This window comes from Bubalus kerabau, chromosome 15 (genome assembly GCF_029407905.1).
Source record: "Bubalus kerabau isolate K-KA32 ecotype Philippines breed swamp buffalo chromosome 15, PCC_UOA_SB_1v2, whole genome shotgun sequence".
In the NCBI taxonomy this organism is placed as follows: Eukaryota; Metazoa; Chordata; class Mammalia; order Artiodactyla; family Bovidae; genus Bubalus; species Bubalus kerabau.
The window spans coordinates 29168891-29184060 of record NC_073638.1 but is presented as its reverse complement, the minus strand read 5'-3'; the positions used below and the strand labels follow the sequence as shown (position 1 = coordinate 29184060).

The 15170-nt window shown below is 42.4% G+C and overlaps 1 protein-coding gene across 2 annotated transcripts; it reads left to right on the top strand.

The window, feature by feature from the left end:
- Window positions 1–14498, top strand: IFT46 (intraflagellar transport 46). 2 transcript variants are annotated; one of them, XM_055548273.1, is made up of 12 exons: window positions 1–171; window positions 1110–1206; window positions 1840–1919; window positions 4967–5094; window positions 7036–7110; window positions 7268–7361; window positions 7761–7889; window positions 8952–9073; window positions 9439–9505; window positions 12887–12947; window positions 13192–13313; window positions 14015–14498. In XM_055548273.1, the coding sequence occupies exons 3-12, from the start codon at window positions 1875–1877 to the stop codon at window positions 14108–14110; spliced, it is 939 nt and encodes a 312-aa protein (XP_055404248.1). In that variant the 5' UTR covers window positions 1–171; window positions 1110–1206; window positions 1840–1874; the 3' UTR covers window positions 14111–14498. The 2 variants fall into 2 exon arrangements, with proteins under 2 accessions (XP_055404248.1, XP_055404249.1); XM_055548274.1 differs by having other exon boundaries at window positions 5–171; window positions 13228–13313.
- The last annotated feature ends 672 nt before the right edge of the window (window positions 14499–15170 follow it).

Sequence of the window (15170 nt, the reverse complement as noted above, 5' to 3'; positions counted from 1 at the left end):
TCGCGAGTTTTCCTTTTTTTTTCCTTAGCAACTGATAACAGGCTAGTTGCTCCAAGTAGAAGCCGTGGCTCTCTTCTAAGTAGAAGTGGCCAGGCCTCAGATTGGAGTGAAACCCCAGTCCTAGGCTGGGGTTCTTTCCATATAGACGAGACGGATTCAGAGGGGCTACAGGTAATTCGTACTCTTTCTCCTTCCCAAGAGGAATAGGAAGGACTCCCGTTCCCTCTTCCCAACCTCTTGCACCTTTTCCCGTCTTCTTGACAAATATTCTCTCCCCTCTTCCTTCACGCCTTCGCCAATCTTTGTTTCATTTACCCCCCGACAAACTTAAGTGGGATCCGACCTACAAGACGAGGGTGGGATGGTGGGGATAAGGGTGATGGCTTTCAGGATTACTGGATGGGACCAAGAGCCGAGTTTACCCTCGCTTTGCGGAACGCTCCTCCCCCACCCCGCCAGGTAACCCGAGAGACAGAACTTTTTCTAGAACCTCCACAGCCTCCCCTGAGAAACGCCGGCAGCACTGGGACACTGACTGAACCCGAGGAGAGAGCCATTATCTACAGAGGGATGCTGTATTGCCCTCGCGCGCGTATCTTAGCAGCCTTGGGTACCTGCTGCAGACACTGGCTGTCGTTTCTCTCCTCGATGCCCTGGTTCCCCAGGCAGCCTGCCAGCAGTCCCTAAATAAGAGCTGCAGCAAAGTGACTTAACTGTGTGACCTGGGGCCAAGAAGCCTGAAGGAAACTTTGAATGGGGGGTAAAGTGGAAGTGGAAGTGTTAGTCGCTCAGTCGTGTCCGACTCTTTGCGACCCCATGGACTGTAGCCCGCCTGGCTTTTCTGTCCATGGGATTCTCCAGGCAAGAATACTGGAGTGGGTTGCCATGCCTTCCTCTAGGGGAGCTTCCTGACCCAGGGATCGAACCTGTGTCTCCTGCATTGGCAGGCAGATTCTTTATCGTCTAAGCCACCTGGCGGGTAAAGGTTTCAGGTAAAACTGATGTCTTGGGTAAGGAAGAGGAACCATTGCTGGTTTGGAATCCACCTCTCCAAAGACTGCTTAATGTTCCGTGATAGAGGCTATGTAGTCATACTTCCTTTTGCTTAGACCAAGATTGTTGAAAACCAGACGTATGATGAGCGTCTAGAGATCAACGACTCTGAAGAGGTTGCAAGTATTTATACTCCAACCACGAAACACAAAGGTAAGAGAGGCATAAAGAGGAAAGAAGAGAAATGGTTGTTTTTTGTTTTGCAATTGTAGATCACTGGTTATTAAAAATAACCCAAAATTTGTAAAGTAAAAACCTGATTCAGATTCATATTGGTGACTATTATATACCAGGAACTAGGTCCTATCCTTCCACATAAAGTTTTTTCGATTGATCCTTGCAACAATCCTGAGTGACAAATATTACTGACCCCATTGAGAGGTGGGACTACTGACACCCAGAGAGGTTGAATCGTTTTGTCCACGTGATAGAGTTGTCTTTTAAACTGAGTCTTCTGACTATAAATCCAGCACTCCTTTTGCTTCACTCGTTACTGACTTTATTTCAACAATAAACTAAGGGCAAATTTTATGCTATTTGTGTAATGGCAGATAATCAGTTAGTATTAATATAATGTCTAACCCAATGCCTTAAGCATAATAATACTTAGTAAGTGTATCTTGAATTGACAGAGCCATGCTAGAATTCAGTTTCCTATCTTTCAGTTAGCTATTCTTATCAGTCCTGTTCCATAAAATGGTTAGAGCATAAAATATTATAAATGAAAAATATCTGTCTTTAAAAATCATTTTAACAAAAACCTAATGGGAAAACTTTTCTTCTAAGGAGTTCCTTGTTCCTCACATCTTTCTAACAAGACTATGGCTGATAACAGCAGTGATGAGTATGAAGATGAAAATAACAAGGTGCAGTATAATCCACAACTTCTTGTGAAATTGCTGCTTTGTGTATTTTGTAGCTAATTTAAAGTGACACCAGTTCAGTAGCAAACATTTCTTGAATACTCACCACTACTGGTTAGGTGTCTTTAAGCTCATGGAGAACAGTCAATGGCCAAGAGCCTTAAGACTGTGATTCTCCTTCAGGAATAAAGATTATTGTTATAGCTGACTTTTTGGCAAGAAATTTCATATAACACAGTCTGGGGTTTCTGAAACTCTTCTGGTCACGTTAATCAACTGGGGTACTTACTAAAAAAAAAAAAAAAAAATTACCAGTCCCCACCCAGCACTACCTAATTGGATTCTTGAAGATAAAAACCTGAAAATGTAAATATATTTGAGCAAGCACAGCAAATAATTCTTATGATAAAGCAAGTTTGAAATGACTGGTCCTGGCCTTTGTTCATTGTCAACACTTGTGATACTGCCAGTATTTTGTGAAAGAGACTTTAATTTTGAAGTCTTAAGGCCCAGATGTCACTTATTGTTATTTTATGAACCAAGAGAATCACCATTTCTGAAAGAGAGATGAGAAAATGCCCACAGCTCTAGATGGCTGCTACTGCTGCTAAGTCGCTTCAGTCGTGTCCGACTATGTGCGACCCCAGAGACAGCAGCCCACCAGGCTCCCCCGTCCCTGGAATCCTCCAGGCAAGAACACTGGAGTGGGTTGCCATTGCCTTCTTCAATGCATGAAAGTGAAAAGTGAAAGGGAAGTCCCTCAGTCATGTCCAACTCCTAGCGACCCCATGGACTGCAGCCCACCAGGCTCCTCCCTCCATGGGATTTGCCAGGCAAGAGTACTGGAGTGGGGTGCCATTGCCTTCTCCGCTCTAGATGGACGGGGCCTTAAATTTGCACATGTGCACTGCCTAATAGCCCTTGTGGTTAGCCTTAGCACATTGTCCAATGCCTATGCTTTAATTATCCTCCAAGAATAGGAGTTTTGAGGACTCAAGTGAAGGAGAATATTCGAAGTAATGCAGAAAGCTCCAGTGAGAGAGATGGATTTCGTAGGAAGTCTAAAATGTAATGTTTTGAAATAGCTCTGCTTTGTGACTATGTGCTGTATGACATCTCACCTACAAAGTAATTTTTTGGCCTTTTGTCTGGTATATAAAGTCTTCTGCCTTAGGTCAGAGAGTTTGCAAAGCACTACTTTGAAGAAGCAGACAAAAGTGAACAATTTTCCTAAATTGACCTCCTAATTTTGTGTATTCATCCTGATTTTTCATCTTCACATGATATAGTCAATATTAAAGGCTCATTTATCTTTCCAATTTAATATACAGCCAGAATCAGTAAAAAGGATCCACTTTTGAATAATCTTTAAGCTGATAATATTCTTAAAAAGCTTCCCTTGCCAGACTGCTTCCCATGTGACCCAAGAATAATTTGGGCAGATTTTGAATTAGTAAAGAACACTATGGGAGATCCTTACCAACTGTATACCAGTAAGACAATTTCTGCAACTGTCATCTATACTATATGTTACCTATTAGTTAAAATACATTTTTGTTGATGTATAATAAATCTGTGTTATGCTTAGAGGAAAATGTAACCAAAAGTTGTGTTTGTTTTTTTTTTTAAGATGTCCTATAATATGTCACAGTTTTATATGTCAGAAGCCACTTTAAAAGAATTGTTAAATAATTTTTAAAACTAGAACCAAATATCTCTTAACCTCAGTATAAGCCATATGGAAACTGAGCTTGAAAACCCATTTTTAAAGGGGGCCAGTTGGCCACCTTTCAGATCCTAAGTGAAGGCATACCACAGGCTCCAGGCCCTAGAGGCAAAGACAGGGACCCCTATCCCAACTGCCCTGGCAAGCCCAAGCACCACCAGACCCCTTCTCATGGACTGCAGCACACCAGGCTTCCCTGTCCATCACAAACTCCCAAAGCTTGCTCAAACTCATGTCCATTGAGTCAGTGATGCCATACAACCATCTCATCCTCTGTCATCCCCTTCTCCTGCCTTCAGTCTTTCCCAGCATCAGGGTCTTTTCCATTGAGTCAGATCTTCACATCAGGTGGCCAACGTATTGGAGTTTCAGCTTCAGCATCAGTCCTTCCGATGAATATTCAGGATGATTTCCTTTAGGACTGACTGATTTGATCTCCTTGCAGTCCAAGGGACTCTCAAGAGTCTTCTCCAACACCACAGTTCAAAAGCATCAATTCTTTGGTGCTCAGCTTTCTTTATAGTCCAACTCTCACATCCATACATGACTATCTTGAGATATAAGGTACAGTTATTTTATTTAACTTGTTGGGGAAGGAAGGGAGACCATGAGTAGGTCAGATGCCCATTGAATGCAAAGGAAAATGCACAGTCTCTGGAACTGCTGGACAGAATCCAGGCACAGGGCTGAGTACGATTTTTCTTCCTTAGTTATAAGCAGCTTCCCCTGGGCAGTCTTGCAAATTAAATACTAGGTTTCCTCCCTGTGATCTTTGTATTAAGATCCCCTAAAATGTGTCTTCCCCACTTCATCTTCCCCCTATTTCCTCCCAAAATAACTATTTAGAGGTGCGTTCTTCTTCAGAAGTCCCTCAGTTTTAGAGCTGAAGCTGACTGGATAAAGTTTATGCAGAGTTCTCAGGATCTCCTAAGTGAGAGGTAAAAAGAGATGTACTGAATAAAGTATACCCAAGCCACACACAGATGACTATGGTTATAGAAAGTGGGGACTCAGTAGCTAAGAAGGACCGAGGAAGGTTCTCGGGGCCCTTCTGGGGAGGGCTTCCTTCTCTTTCCAGTGAATTGGTGCCAAGTGGGAGGGTTCTCGTTACAGCGCTGGGTGAGAACTGGGCAAAAGCGCACTGCTGGCGGTGGTGGTGTAGTCAGCAGGTCGTGTCTGCCTCTCGTGCCCCTGTGGACTGTAGCCCACCAGGCTCCTCTGTCAATGGGATTTTCCGGGCAAGAATACTGGAGTGGGTTGCAATTTCCTTCTCCCCAGTTTCTCCTAACCGGGAGCTTTCTATGCCTACCCTGCTTTGTCTCAGGAGAAGAAGAAGACCTCACAGCTGACGCCTCAGCGGGGCTTTAGTGAGAACGATGATGATGACGATGATGACTCATCTGAAACGGATTCTGATGATGATGATGAAGAGCACGGGGCCCCTTTGGAAGGGTAAGGAGAGCACCCTCACAAAGGAGGAAACTCTTCCTTCAAAACACTGGACAGGAGGATGTCAGCAAGAAGTGAACTTCTAGCAGCTCTTTTGATCTTCTCTATTTAGGGTTATCAGATGCTCAGAAACCCAACATAATGAGTGTTCCTTCTTTTCTGGCTCCACTGCCTGAGTCCTGTGATGTCACTATGATGTCACTTGCACTGTTTGAAACATCTGTGGGCTCAGGGATTTCATGAGGATTTGCTGAGTCAATTTATCTGATGGTCTCTGACTCCAGGGAGTTCACATTTTAGGGAAGAGAAGATAAATTTATAAATATAAATTTATATTATAAATTGTATATTAAATATGTACAAAAGAAGATAAAATTATACATCAAATCAGTTTTATTTAGTGAGGAAAACATCCATGTGCAGGAGCATTTCTGTTTTAGGCTCAGATCCTTTTAAAAGCACAGGTAGAGAATAGGGGCGCTATTCTCCCATGTTGAAGCAAAATGTTCCTGGATGATGCTTCAGTTAAAATTCTTCTCACCCTGTTCCAGCCCTGGTGCTAGATTAATCATGACCTACCCTGGTAGGTTTTAATCAGAGTAAATTCTAAGGCTCATTCATTTAAAATACAATTACTAGTTAAATAAATGATGGTGTAGTCAAATCCGTAGAATTCTTCCTAGCCGTTAAAAAGTATGAGCCAACACTCTTAGGTGGTGGTAAAGAACAATCTTCAAGGGACATTGTTACATTTTAAAAAGGTATAGAAGTCTTTGTGTTGTGCTAGCATGTGTATCAAACAGATACTATATAAGCTGTCTCTAGGCAACACTAGGAACTCGTAATACTGATTACTCTTGGGAGGGGAGCATAACTTTCCACTGTATATACATTTTGTACCTTTTATTTCCTATCATGTGCATGCATCACTTATTCAATGAGTAGTTTAATAAAAATAAAAATAGCTACATTTTAATTATCCACATGCAGGTAGACACTAAGTAAATTAGGCAAGTGTTTAATAGCAGCCTGACTTTTCATGCTTTGCAGTTTACCTCTTGATCCTGCTTCCATAAATTATAATCTGGGGAAAGGTAAACTTTAAGTAATCTATTTAGTTTTTTTCTTAAGCAACTCTCCCCAGAAGAACCTTAAATCACTTTCCAAGTCACTTATATACTTTGTCAATTCATGGTTGTTTAGTTACTCATTCATGTCCAACTCTTTTGTGACCCCACGGACTCCAGGCTCCTCTGTCCATAGGATTTTCCAGGAAAGAACACTGGGGTGGGTTGCCGTTTCCTTCCCTAGGGGATCTTCTCAACCCAGGGATCGAACCTGCATCTCCTGCATTGGCAGGTGGATTCTTTCCCATTGAGCCATCTGGGAAGCCCTATCAATTCATTACATTTTACTTAATTATAGTCATTAATATGCACTCTACTATTTCTTTTAACTGTATACATTTCATGTATTAATGCAAGTACCTTTCAGTAACTGCAGTGTCCATCTTGACCTATCTCTCAAGCGCTAGACATTTTATTTGTTTCCAATTTTTTACTTTTACAAATAACACTGAAAAACATCTTTGTAAAAACTCCCTTTTTTCTTGAGACAAACCATTTTCATGTCAGAAATTAAGATCTCATTCTATCTTTTCTCTTTATCCCCTTCATTTAAAAAGAAAAAAGGAAAACAATTTCTGCTACACTCTAAAATTTTTCAAGATTATGTTTTGGATTTTCTGTACCTGTTTTTCTTCATTGTCAGAGTTAACTGAGAGCTGATTATAATCAGTTTTAAAGTTGCCTTGCAAGCCACTCAGAAGAGGCAGATGTGGGTGGAGCAGAAACTAGGTTTAGAGTCACATGTTCTGTGCTGAACCAGGACTCAGCAACCCCCACTCTTCTCTGGCCACCTTGAGCCGTGGTTTCCTTTCCCCAGGGCGTACGATCCTGCAGACTATGAGCATTTGCCAGTTTCTGCTGAGGTTAAGGAGCTCTTCCAGTACATCAGCAGGTGAGTACCAGGACCTCCCACCAACAACCCCTAGCCCTGCCTTGCCCTTGCCTTCCTCTTATCTGAAACATGACCATTCCCCTTAGGTTTTTTTCATTCTGAATAATAAAATAAGTTTCACTGACGGTCTCCACCTTCTCATGGCAATATCTCCTAGGTATACACCACAGTTGATTGACCTGGACCACAAACTGAAGCCTTTCATTCCTGATTTCATCCCAGCGGTTGGGGATATTGATGCATTCTTAAAGGTCAGAACGTCCTAAAAATGACTCCTTAGGTGTTTCTTCTAACCCCTGTATTACTCTAACAGTTAAACTAATTTCCTTGACTAACAATAACTACCTTAGTATATATTCTTCATTTCACTGGAATTCTTAACTTGCTCTCAACTCGAAATTATACTCATTGCTAATAGGTAAAGAATTATCTCATTATGTGTTAAAAATTTGTCATATATTTGCCTCCTAATTATCCATAACTTCAGCTTTATATTTAAGGTCATGTATTTTTTTCTAGATAGTATTTTGGTACAGCATGATAGATAGGCATGCTTTTTAATACTAGTAATAGTAATGACCAGAAAAGTTCTTCCTTAGCTTCTTGAAAACAAGTGTGCCTTTTCATGTTCTTACCTTTCTCCTTACCAGGTTCCACGTCCTGATGGAAAGCCTGACAACCTTGGCCTATTGGTATTGGATGAGCCTTCAACAAAGCAGTCAGACCCTACAGTGCTCTCACTGTGGTTAACAGAGAGTTCCAAACAGCACAACATCACAGTAAGCTACTGGCCTAGCACAGGCCCCAGCTCAAGGGGGCTGAGAGTAGAAGCCTCGCTAATATTTGAACAGTCGACTTACTCCCTGTAAAAGGGATGACTATGATTTCAGCCAGCCCTATTTTTTAGATAACAGTTGTATTAAAATATAATGTAATTATTGTGAAATTCACCTTTTAAAATTGTACAGTTCAGTGATTTTAATTTTAATTTATTTATTTTTTTAGTTCAGTGATTTTTAGTATATTCACGGAGCTAATGCAACCATCGCCATTATTTAAGAACATTTTCATATTCCAAAAAGAAACCCCTTGGTAATTCCCTAGGTGGTTAGGGCTCAGCACTGCTGTGGGCCCGGTTCAATCCCTGATCAGAGAACTACGATTTCATAAGCTACTCAGTGCAGCCAAAACACAGAAACAAAAACAAACAGAAAGAAACCCTATACCCATTAGTAGTCACTCCTCTCCTCATTCCCCCTGCTCCTAAACCCTGGTCACTACGCCATTCCCTTTTTTATGGCTGAATAATGCTCCATTGTATGGATATATCACACTGTGTCTATGCATTTACCTGTTAATCCCACTTCTATTATGCTTCTAGGAACAGGTACATGTTTTTGCACGGACATATATTGTTATTTGTCTTGGGTATAGGTAGAAGTAGGGTTACTGGGCCATATGGAAACTATTTAATATTTTGAGGAACTGCTAAACTCTTTTCCAAAGTGGTTGAATCAATTTATAGTCCCATCAGCAATGAATGAGTTCCAATTTCTCCACATCCTCACCAACACTTGGTATTGTCTGTCTTTTTTATTCTAGCCATCCTACTAGGTTGAAATGGTCTCTCATTGTGATCATTTCTGTCCTGTTGACTTGCCCCTTTCCCCTGGCTCCAGAAGACTTTATCAGGGTTTTCTATAATCTTCATTTGGCTACTGGCAAGCTTCCCTTTTCATCAGTTGCCTCGAATATGAAATAGCAGCATATGATGAGCTTCTCTGTGAAGACAAGGGAGCTACTTCATTGCCATCAGCCTGGCTTTCCTGTTGTTTTTCTAGCAACATATGAAAGTAAAGAGCCTGGAAGATGCAGAAAAGAATCCCAAAGCCATTGACACATGGATTGAGAGCATCTCTGAGTTACACCGTTCCAAGCCCCCTGCAACTGTGCACTATACCAGGTAAGAAATAGCACATTCTTCACCATAGTAACCCATGGTAATCTTCACCACCTAGGAAGTCATTGCTTCTGAGGAGGAGGTGCCAAGATTGGGACATATTTGAAATATATCAACGTCAGGACCTATGGATCCTGGCCGCTACTGGCTAAGATTGCAGACATAAAGATTATGGTTTACCTGGTATTTTTACTTAGCCAGCTTCTCCAAACCCTAGGTCTTGGGTAAGTGTGGCCCACCCAGTCTGTGTTCTCTTGAAATCCAAATGTGCGCAGGTTGAGAACCTCCCTTCAGCCTAGAAGATCATGATGCAAAGATTGCTGATACCAGCCCATGTTTTCTGTTTACCCTTGCCGCTATAATTCTAGGCCCATGCCCGATATTGACACACTGATGCAGGAGTGGTCTCCAGAGTTTGAAGAACTTTTGGGAAAGGTGAGTGGAAGGTAGCAGGAGCTTAGAAAGTGTGGCATTCATTCTAGGAACCATAGTTTCTCTCTTCTTGTATTACCATTATCATTAACTTTTAAATTTATGTATAATATAAAATCAGAAACAAACACGTTAAGTGTTGATCAATTTTCACCAACCAAATACCTTTGTGTAGCCAACACATCAGATGAAAAAAACCAGAACACTGCTGGCATCCTGGAAGCCCCCTCAGGCTTCTGTCTCCCAACTTAACTACCATCCTGACTTCTAACAGCACAAATTAGGTTTGCCTGTTTTGTATTTTATCTAAATCTAATCACGTTCCTTTGTGTCTTGTTTATTTGCTCATCTGTATTGTTCATCCATGTAGAGATTTATCCATATTGTTTCTTAGATTGTGGTTATACATTTATTCTAATTATGGTATTCCATTGTTTGAATATAGGACAATTTATTTATCCATTCTATGATAGCCATTGAGCAGTTTCCAAGTTTGAGCTGTTAGAAATTACTCTGTAATATTATTATACTATTGCTTTGAACACGTAACTTTTGGTGAATGTATGTACCTAAAGTATTACCACTGTGGACTTACCCTTTCCACAGAGGTATATGTCCTGTTTTGAGTAGCTGATGTCCCATTCCTAATGATCCTAAATTTTTAAAAGGTGCCCGGGAATATATTTCATAAGAAATTGTCAAGACCTTTTTGAAAGCAAATTACACAACTTGAGCGGAGGGCAGCACTAGCTGCAGCGAATGAGGAGTCAAGCCACGTTCCTGGAGGCCCCGTCAGCCTTCCCCAGTGCACCATGGCAGTGGGGTGCCCTTGCAGTTCGGATTTCAACTGCATTATTTTTTAGAAATTGAAATGTTTGTAACAAAGGTTATCTGAGAGAGTCAACTTTCAAGTCTAATTAAAATTTCAGGGAAAAAATGATGGAGGATTTGCCCTATCAGACATTAGAAAATTATAGAGCTATAGTAAATAATAATGTTCTGGTTAGGAATAGAGCTAGATCAGCAGCACATAGACAACCCAGAAAAAACGCACGTAAATGTGGAAATTTGCTCTGTAAGAAAGATGGTTATTTTACTTTTTTTTTTGGCCATGCCTCACAGCATGCAAGATCTTAGTTCCCCCACCAGGGATCAAACCCACGCCCCCTGCAGTGGAAACAGAATTTTAACCACTGGACCATCAAGCATGCCCAAGAAAGATGGTTAAAGGATTACAGGTAGAATGGGTTGTGATGAGATTACTGACCAGTCACTTGAGAAAAACAGATCTATGCCTCAACCATATGCATGCTGCTGCCGCTGCTCAGTTGCTTTAGTTGTGTCGGACTCTGTGAGACCTCATGGACTGTAGCCCGCCAGGCTCCTCTGTCCGTGGGGATTCTCCAGGCAAGAGTACTAGAGTGGCTTGCCATGCTCTCCTCCAGGGGATCTTCCCGACCCAGGGATTGAACCTGAGTCTCTGCATTGCAGGCAGATTCTTTACCACTGAGCCACCAGGAAAGCCCCAACCATATGCATACATGAATTCCAAATGAGTTAAACAATGAAGTAAAAATAAAGCTATTACAAGTACCATTTTTTTATATAGGAGAATATTCAGTTGTCCAAAAGGTTCGTTCGGGTTTTCCTGTATGATGTTATGGGAAAACCCAAACAAATCTTTTGGCCAACCCAATACTTACTACTGTTGGGATGGTGAAGTATTTCTTTGTGTAATAAGAATCTTAAAAGTCATGTGGAAAAAAAAAAAAAAAAGAAAAGAAAAAAAGTCATGTGGAAAATGTGACAGTTTATAGACTCATACAAATAACAAATTCTAATAGTTACCATAAACAAAGTTTAAAATATGGTGGACTGGGAGCTCCCTGGCGGTCCAGTGGTTAGGGCTTCACACTTCACTCCCAAAGGCCAGGTTCAATCCCTGTCCCAGGAACTAAGCTCCTGAATGGCGTGGCTGAAAAAACAAGCGATGGACCAAGAAGTTACTTACATATATATGTGACAACATTACTATCCAAGCAAAGAGCTTTTGCATATGTGCTAAGAGATCGAACCTGCGTCTCCTGAGGCTTCTGCATTGCAGGCAGATTCTTTACCGCGGAGCCACCAGGGAAGCCCAAAGAGCTCTTACATATCAAGAAAATTGAGCAAAGATGGTAACAAGTCCTTCCTGGTCATGGTATTTAAAACTGCTACCCCATGTTTCCCAAGCTCTTTACCTGCTTTTTCTCCATAGTACTTACCTTCTGACATATTATATACCTTATTTTGTTTTTTGTTTCTCTCTACTAAAATGTAAGCTAATGAAGACAGTTTTGGGGGGGGCATATGTTTATTGAGAAATTACTGTAAAAAAGCAAAGAATTTGAAAACAATCTCTTTTATCATAGCATTTTAAAGCTGTAGCTGAGGAAAAAATGTCTGACTAGGGAACTGAACAGACAGATTGTGGTACATCCAGTCAGTGAAATACTCACCTGATGAATTATTTGGCCTTATTTTGCCCTGATACAGAGAAGTATCAATTATATGTTGGAAAAAGGAAATTGCAGAAGCTGATTTTTATAAAATTACACCCTGATTTTTATAAAAAGAGAACAAAAAGTTTTTAAGATGCTAATGGTTTTTAAACGTACAGTATGAACTGGTTTTGATCTGGAGCCTGTCATCTGAGATATCATGTCACTTTTTCTGTTCCTGTGGTGTCCAAGGACCATTAGGCCTTGTAACTCCAAGTAACTATAAATACTTGCCCATAACCTGGGTCCAGTTTCTTCTTCACAAATACAGGAAGACTGCATGGCAGTGTTTTTTACTTATAAAATATTTTAGCCCTGTTATATCTTCTGCTATTTCAGTGGTTAATGAGTATGACCAATTCCATTTTACTGATCAGGAAAAAAAAAAATTGTATTGCTCAGGCTGCCGTAACACAGTACCACAGACTGGGTGGCTTAAGCAAAAGAAATTTATTTTTTCACACCACTGGAAGTTGGACATCAAACTGTCCACAGCGCTGAGTTCTTCCAGAGCCTCTCCCCTTGGCCTCTCCTCCCTGTGTCTCCATGTGGCCTTCCTCTCTGTGTGTCTGTGTCCTAATTTCCTTTCTTAAGGGTTCCAGTCGCTCTGGATTAGGGCTCATTCTAATGGCCTCATTTTAACTCATCTCTTTTATGACAGTATCTCCAAATACACCACCTGACGCACTTGGGGTCAAGACTTTAGCATATAAATTTGAGGAGGACACAATTCAGCCCATCACACCCCTTATGCTCGGAGCTCTTTTCCTTCAGAGAAAGAGAATGATGCTAGGACCGCTGAAATTTCAGCCTTTGATGTGGGTCTGTCCCGTGCCTCTCCTAGGTGAGCCTGCCCACAGCAGAGATTGATTGCAGCCTGGCAGAGTACATTGATATGATCTGTGGTAAGCCCTCCCGTCCCTTTCTTGGCCGCCCCGTCTTTGGATAAATTCACTGTGGGCTGTTGAAAAGGCTTTTTTACTCTGAGTTACAGCCTTTTCTTTAAGCCAGTTATGCTGTTTGGCAGCACTTGAGGGTGGTGTTTGGGTTTTTGTGACTACCTGCTGGGTATTTAACCCTAGAGTTACAGTAACACATTCCATCTGGGAAGGGACTGGCCACCTAAACAGAAATGCCCCATATTCCCAGATTTTTGTTTCTGCTCATGGGAGTTCTCGATTTCAGCCATCCTAGACATCCCTGTCTACAAGAGTCGAATTCAGTCCCTCCATCTGCTCTTTTCCCTCTACTCGGAATTCAAGAACTCACAGGTAAGACCAGCACTAGAGAGTGACTTCCGCTGTAGTGACTGCTGCCGCCACTGTCCTCAACCCGCTGTGATTCTGCCTGTGACAGGGGAGGAGGTCTCCGCCTGGAGTTACCATTGTCCCCCCGCAACGGAGGGAACTGCGAAGCAGGCAGGGCTGGCCTTGTAAAAGAAGGGGAAACAGAACCCATGTGGCCCTTAGGGTAGGTGAGGACCTACAGTGGACACTCAGTCTTACAGAACCAAGTGGCCTAATGAATGGAAGCAGGAAGCATAGGAAAAAGGGGGTTCATGTTTGAAGGAGGTAGGGCACATTTCTAGCTATTTTTCAAAGACAACACCAAGGAATTGTTTTAGAAGTAGAATTGGGAGAAGAATGGAGCTTAAAGAGTTGAAAGAGGTTGTATGTGCTAAGTTGCTTTAGTTGTGTCCAGCTCTTTGCGACCCCATGGACTGTAGCCCACAAGGCTCCTCTGTCCATGGGGTTCTCCAGGCAAGAACACTAGATGGGTTGCTATGCCCTCTTCCAGGGGATCTTCCCGACCTAGGGATCAAACCCATGTCTCTTACACCTCCTGCATTGGCAGGCAGGCTCTTTACCACTAGAGTCACCTGGGAAGCCCTATGCAGAGGTTAGTTCTTAATAAAGTATCATAACTAGCATATCCCCAAATCCTCCATATTCCCTCTCCTTTCTCCTCACAGCATTTTAAAGCTCTAGCTGAAGGCAAGACAGCATTCACCCCTCCATCCAACTCCAACTCCCAGGCTGGAGATGCCGAGACATTAACCTTCAGCTGACACACCTCCTATGCGGCTGCTTCACGGCTGCGCCAGCTCCTCTGCCCCAGCTGAGGAGGGGTCAGCGTCAGCCTCCTGGCAGCCTTGCCTGCCTCACACTGACTCGGGCATGGCACACGTGCTACTACGGTTTCTGCCAGAGAGCACCGCTCGCGGTCATCAAATGGCTAATGCCTGTTTCAGAGCTCCTTCACACGGGAAGTATGCATTGACACCACTCTGGGGATTTGAGCTAGAAGCACTGGAATTCCTGGGGCCCCAGGATGCTCAGGATGGGAGGAAGGCTGAAAAGATGTTCTTTTTGAGATAGCAATAGGATTATTTTCTTTCATGCTCAAAGTCAATTGGCAAAGGTTTTACAAATAAAATGCTCTTATCTTTCAGGTTACCCTGCTGTCCTTTAACACAGAAGAGAGAAGGCAGACTGACCGTAGGCAGAGATGAGAAACTCGGCCTAGAGGCATTCAGTGACTTGAGTTTAAGCAAATCCACCTTCAGAAATAAAATCAAACCCCAATCCTTCAGGGTTAGCAGTAGAGGGCAAACATTTTTCTCCCAGAACCTATTTTTTCTGGGAGTCTCCCACCAAGTAGTGCTGCCTGCCTGTCTGGCCCCAGACTGTCCAGCTGTGGTCTCAGGGAGCCTAGCTACTGCAGCCACCCAGGTGAAAGAGGATGGGGTCTTGGATTAGGGTGGCAGTGGTAGAGGCGGACAGATTGGGGAAATTTTCTGAAGGTTATATCAGCTAAATTCTACTCAGGAAGACAAATTCTAACAAAGGATGTCAAATATGGGCAACTGGTTACAAAAGTGTCTGAAGAAACAAAAGGGAGAATGGAGGGTGCTGAAGGAACAAGGGTTTAGCATGCACTGCAGGGGTTGGAAACAGAAGAGTTGCCACTGGGGTCAGGACTACCGAGCAGGTCCATAGCCCCTCTTCCCAGGACACAGCCACCCTCCTTTCTCCCACCCTCTCCTACTTTGCCAAGTGCTTCCCACTGGCAGAAATTAACAGCTGGCAAGGGAATCTGGAAAACTGGTCAGCATAGAGTACAGAAGG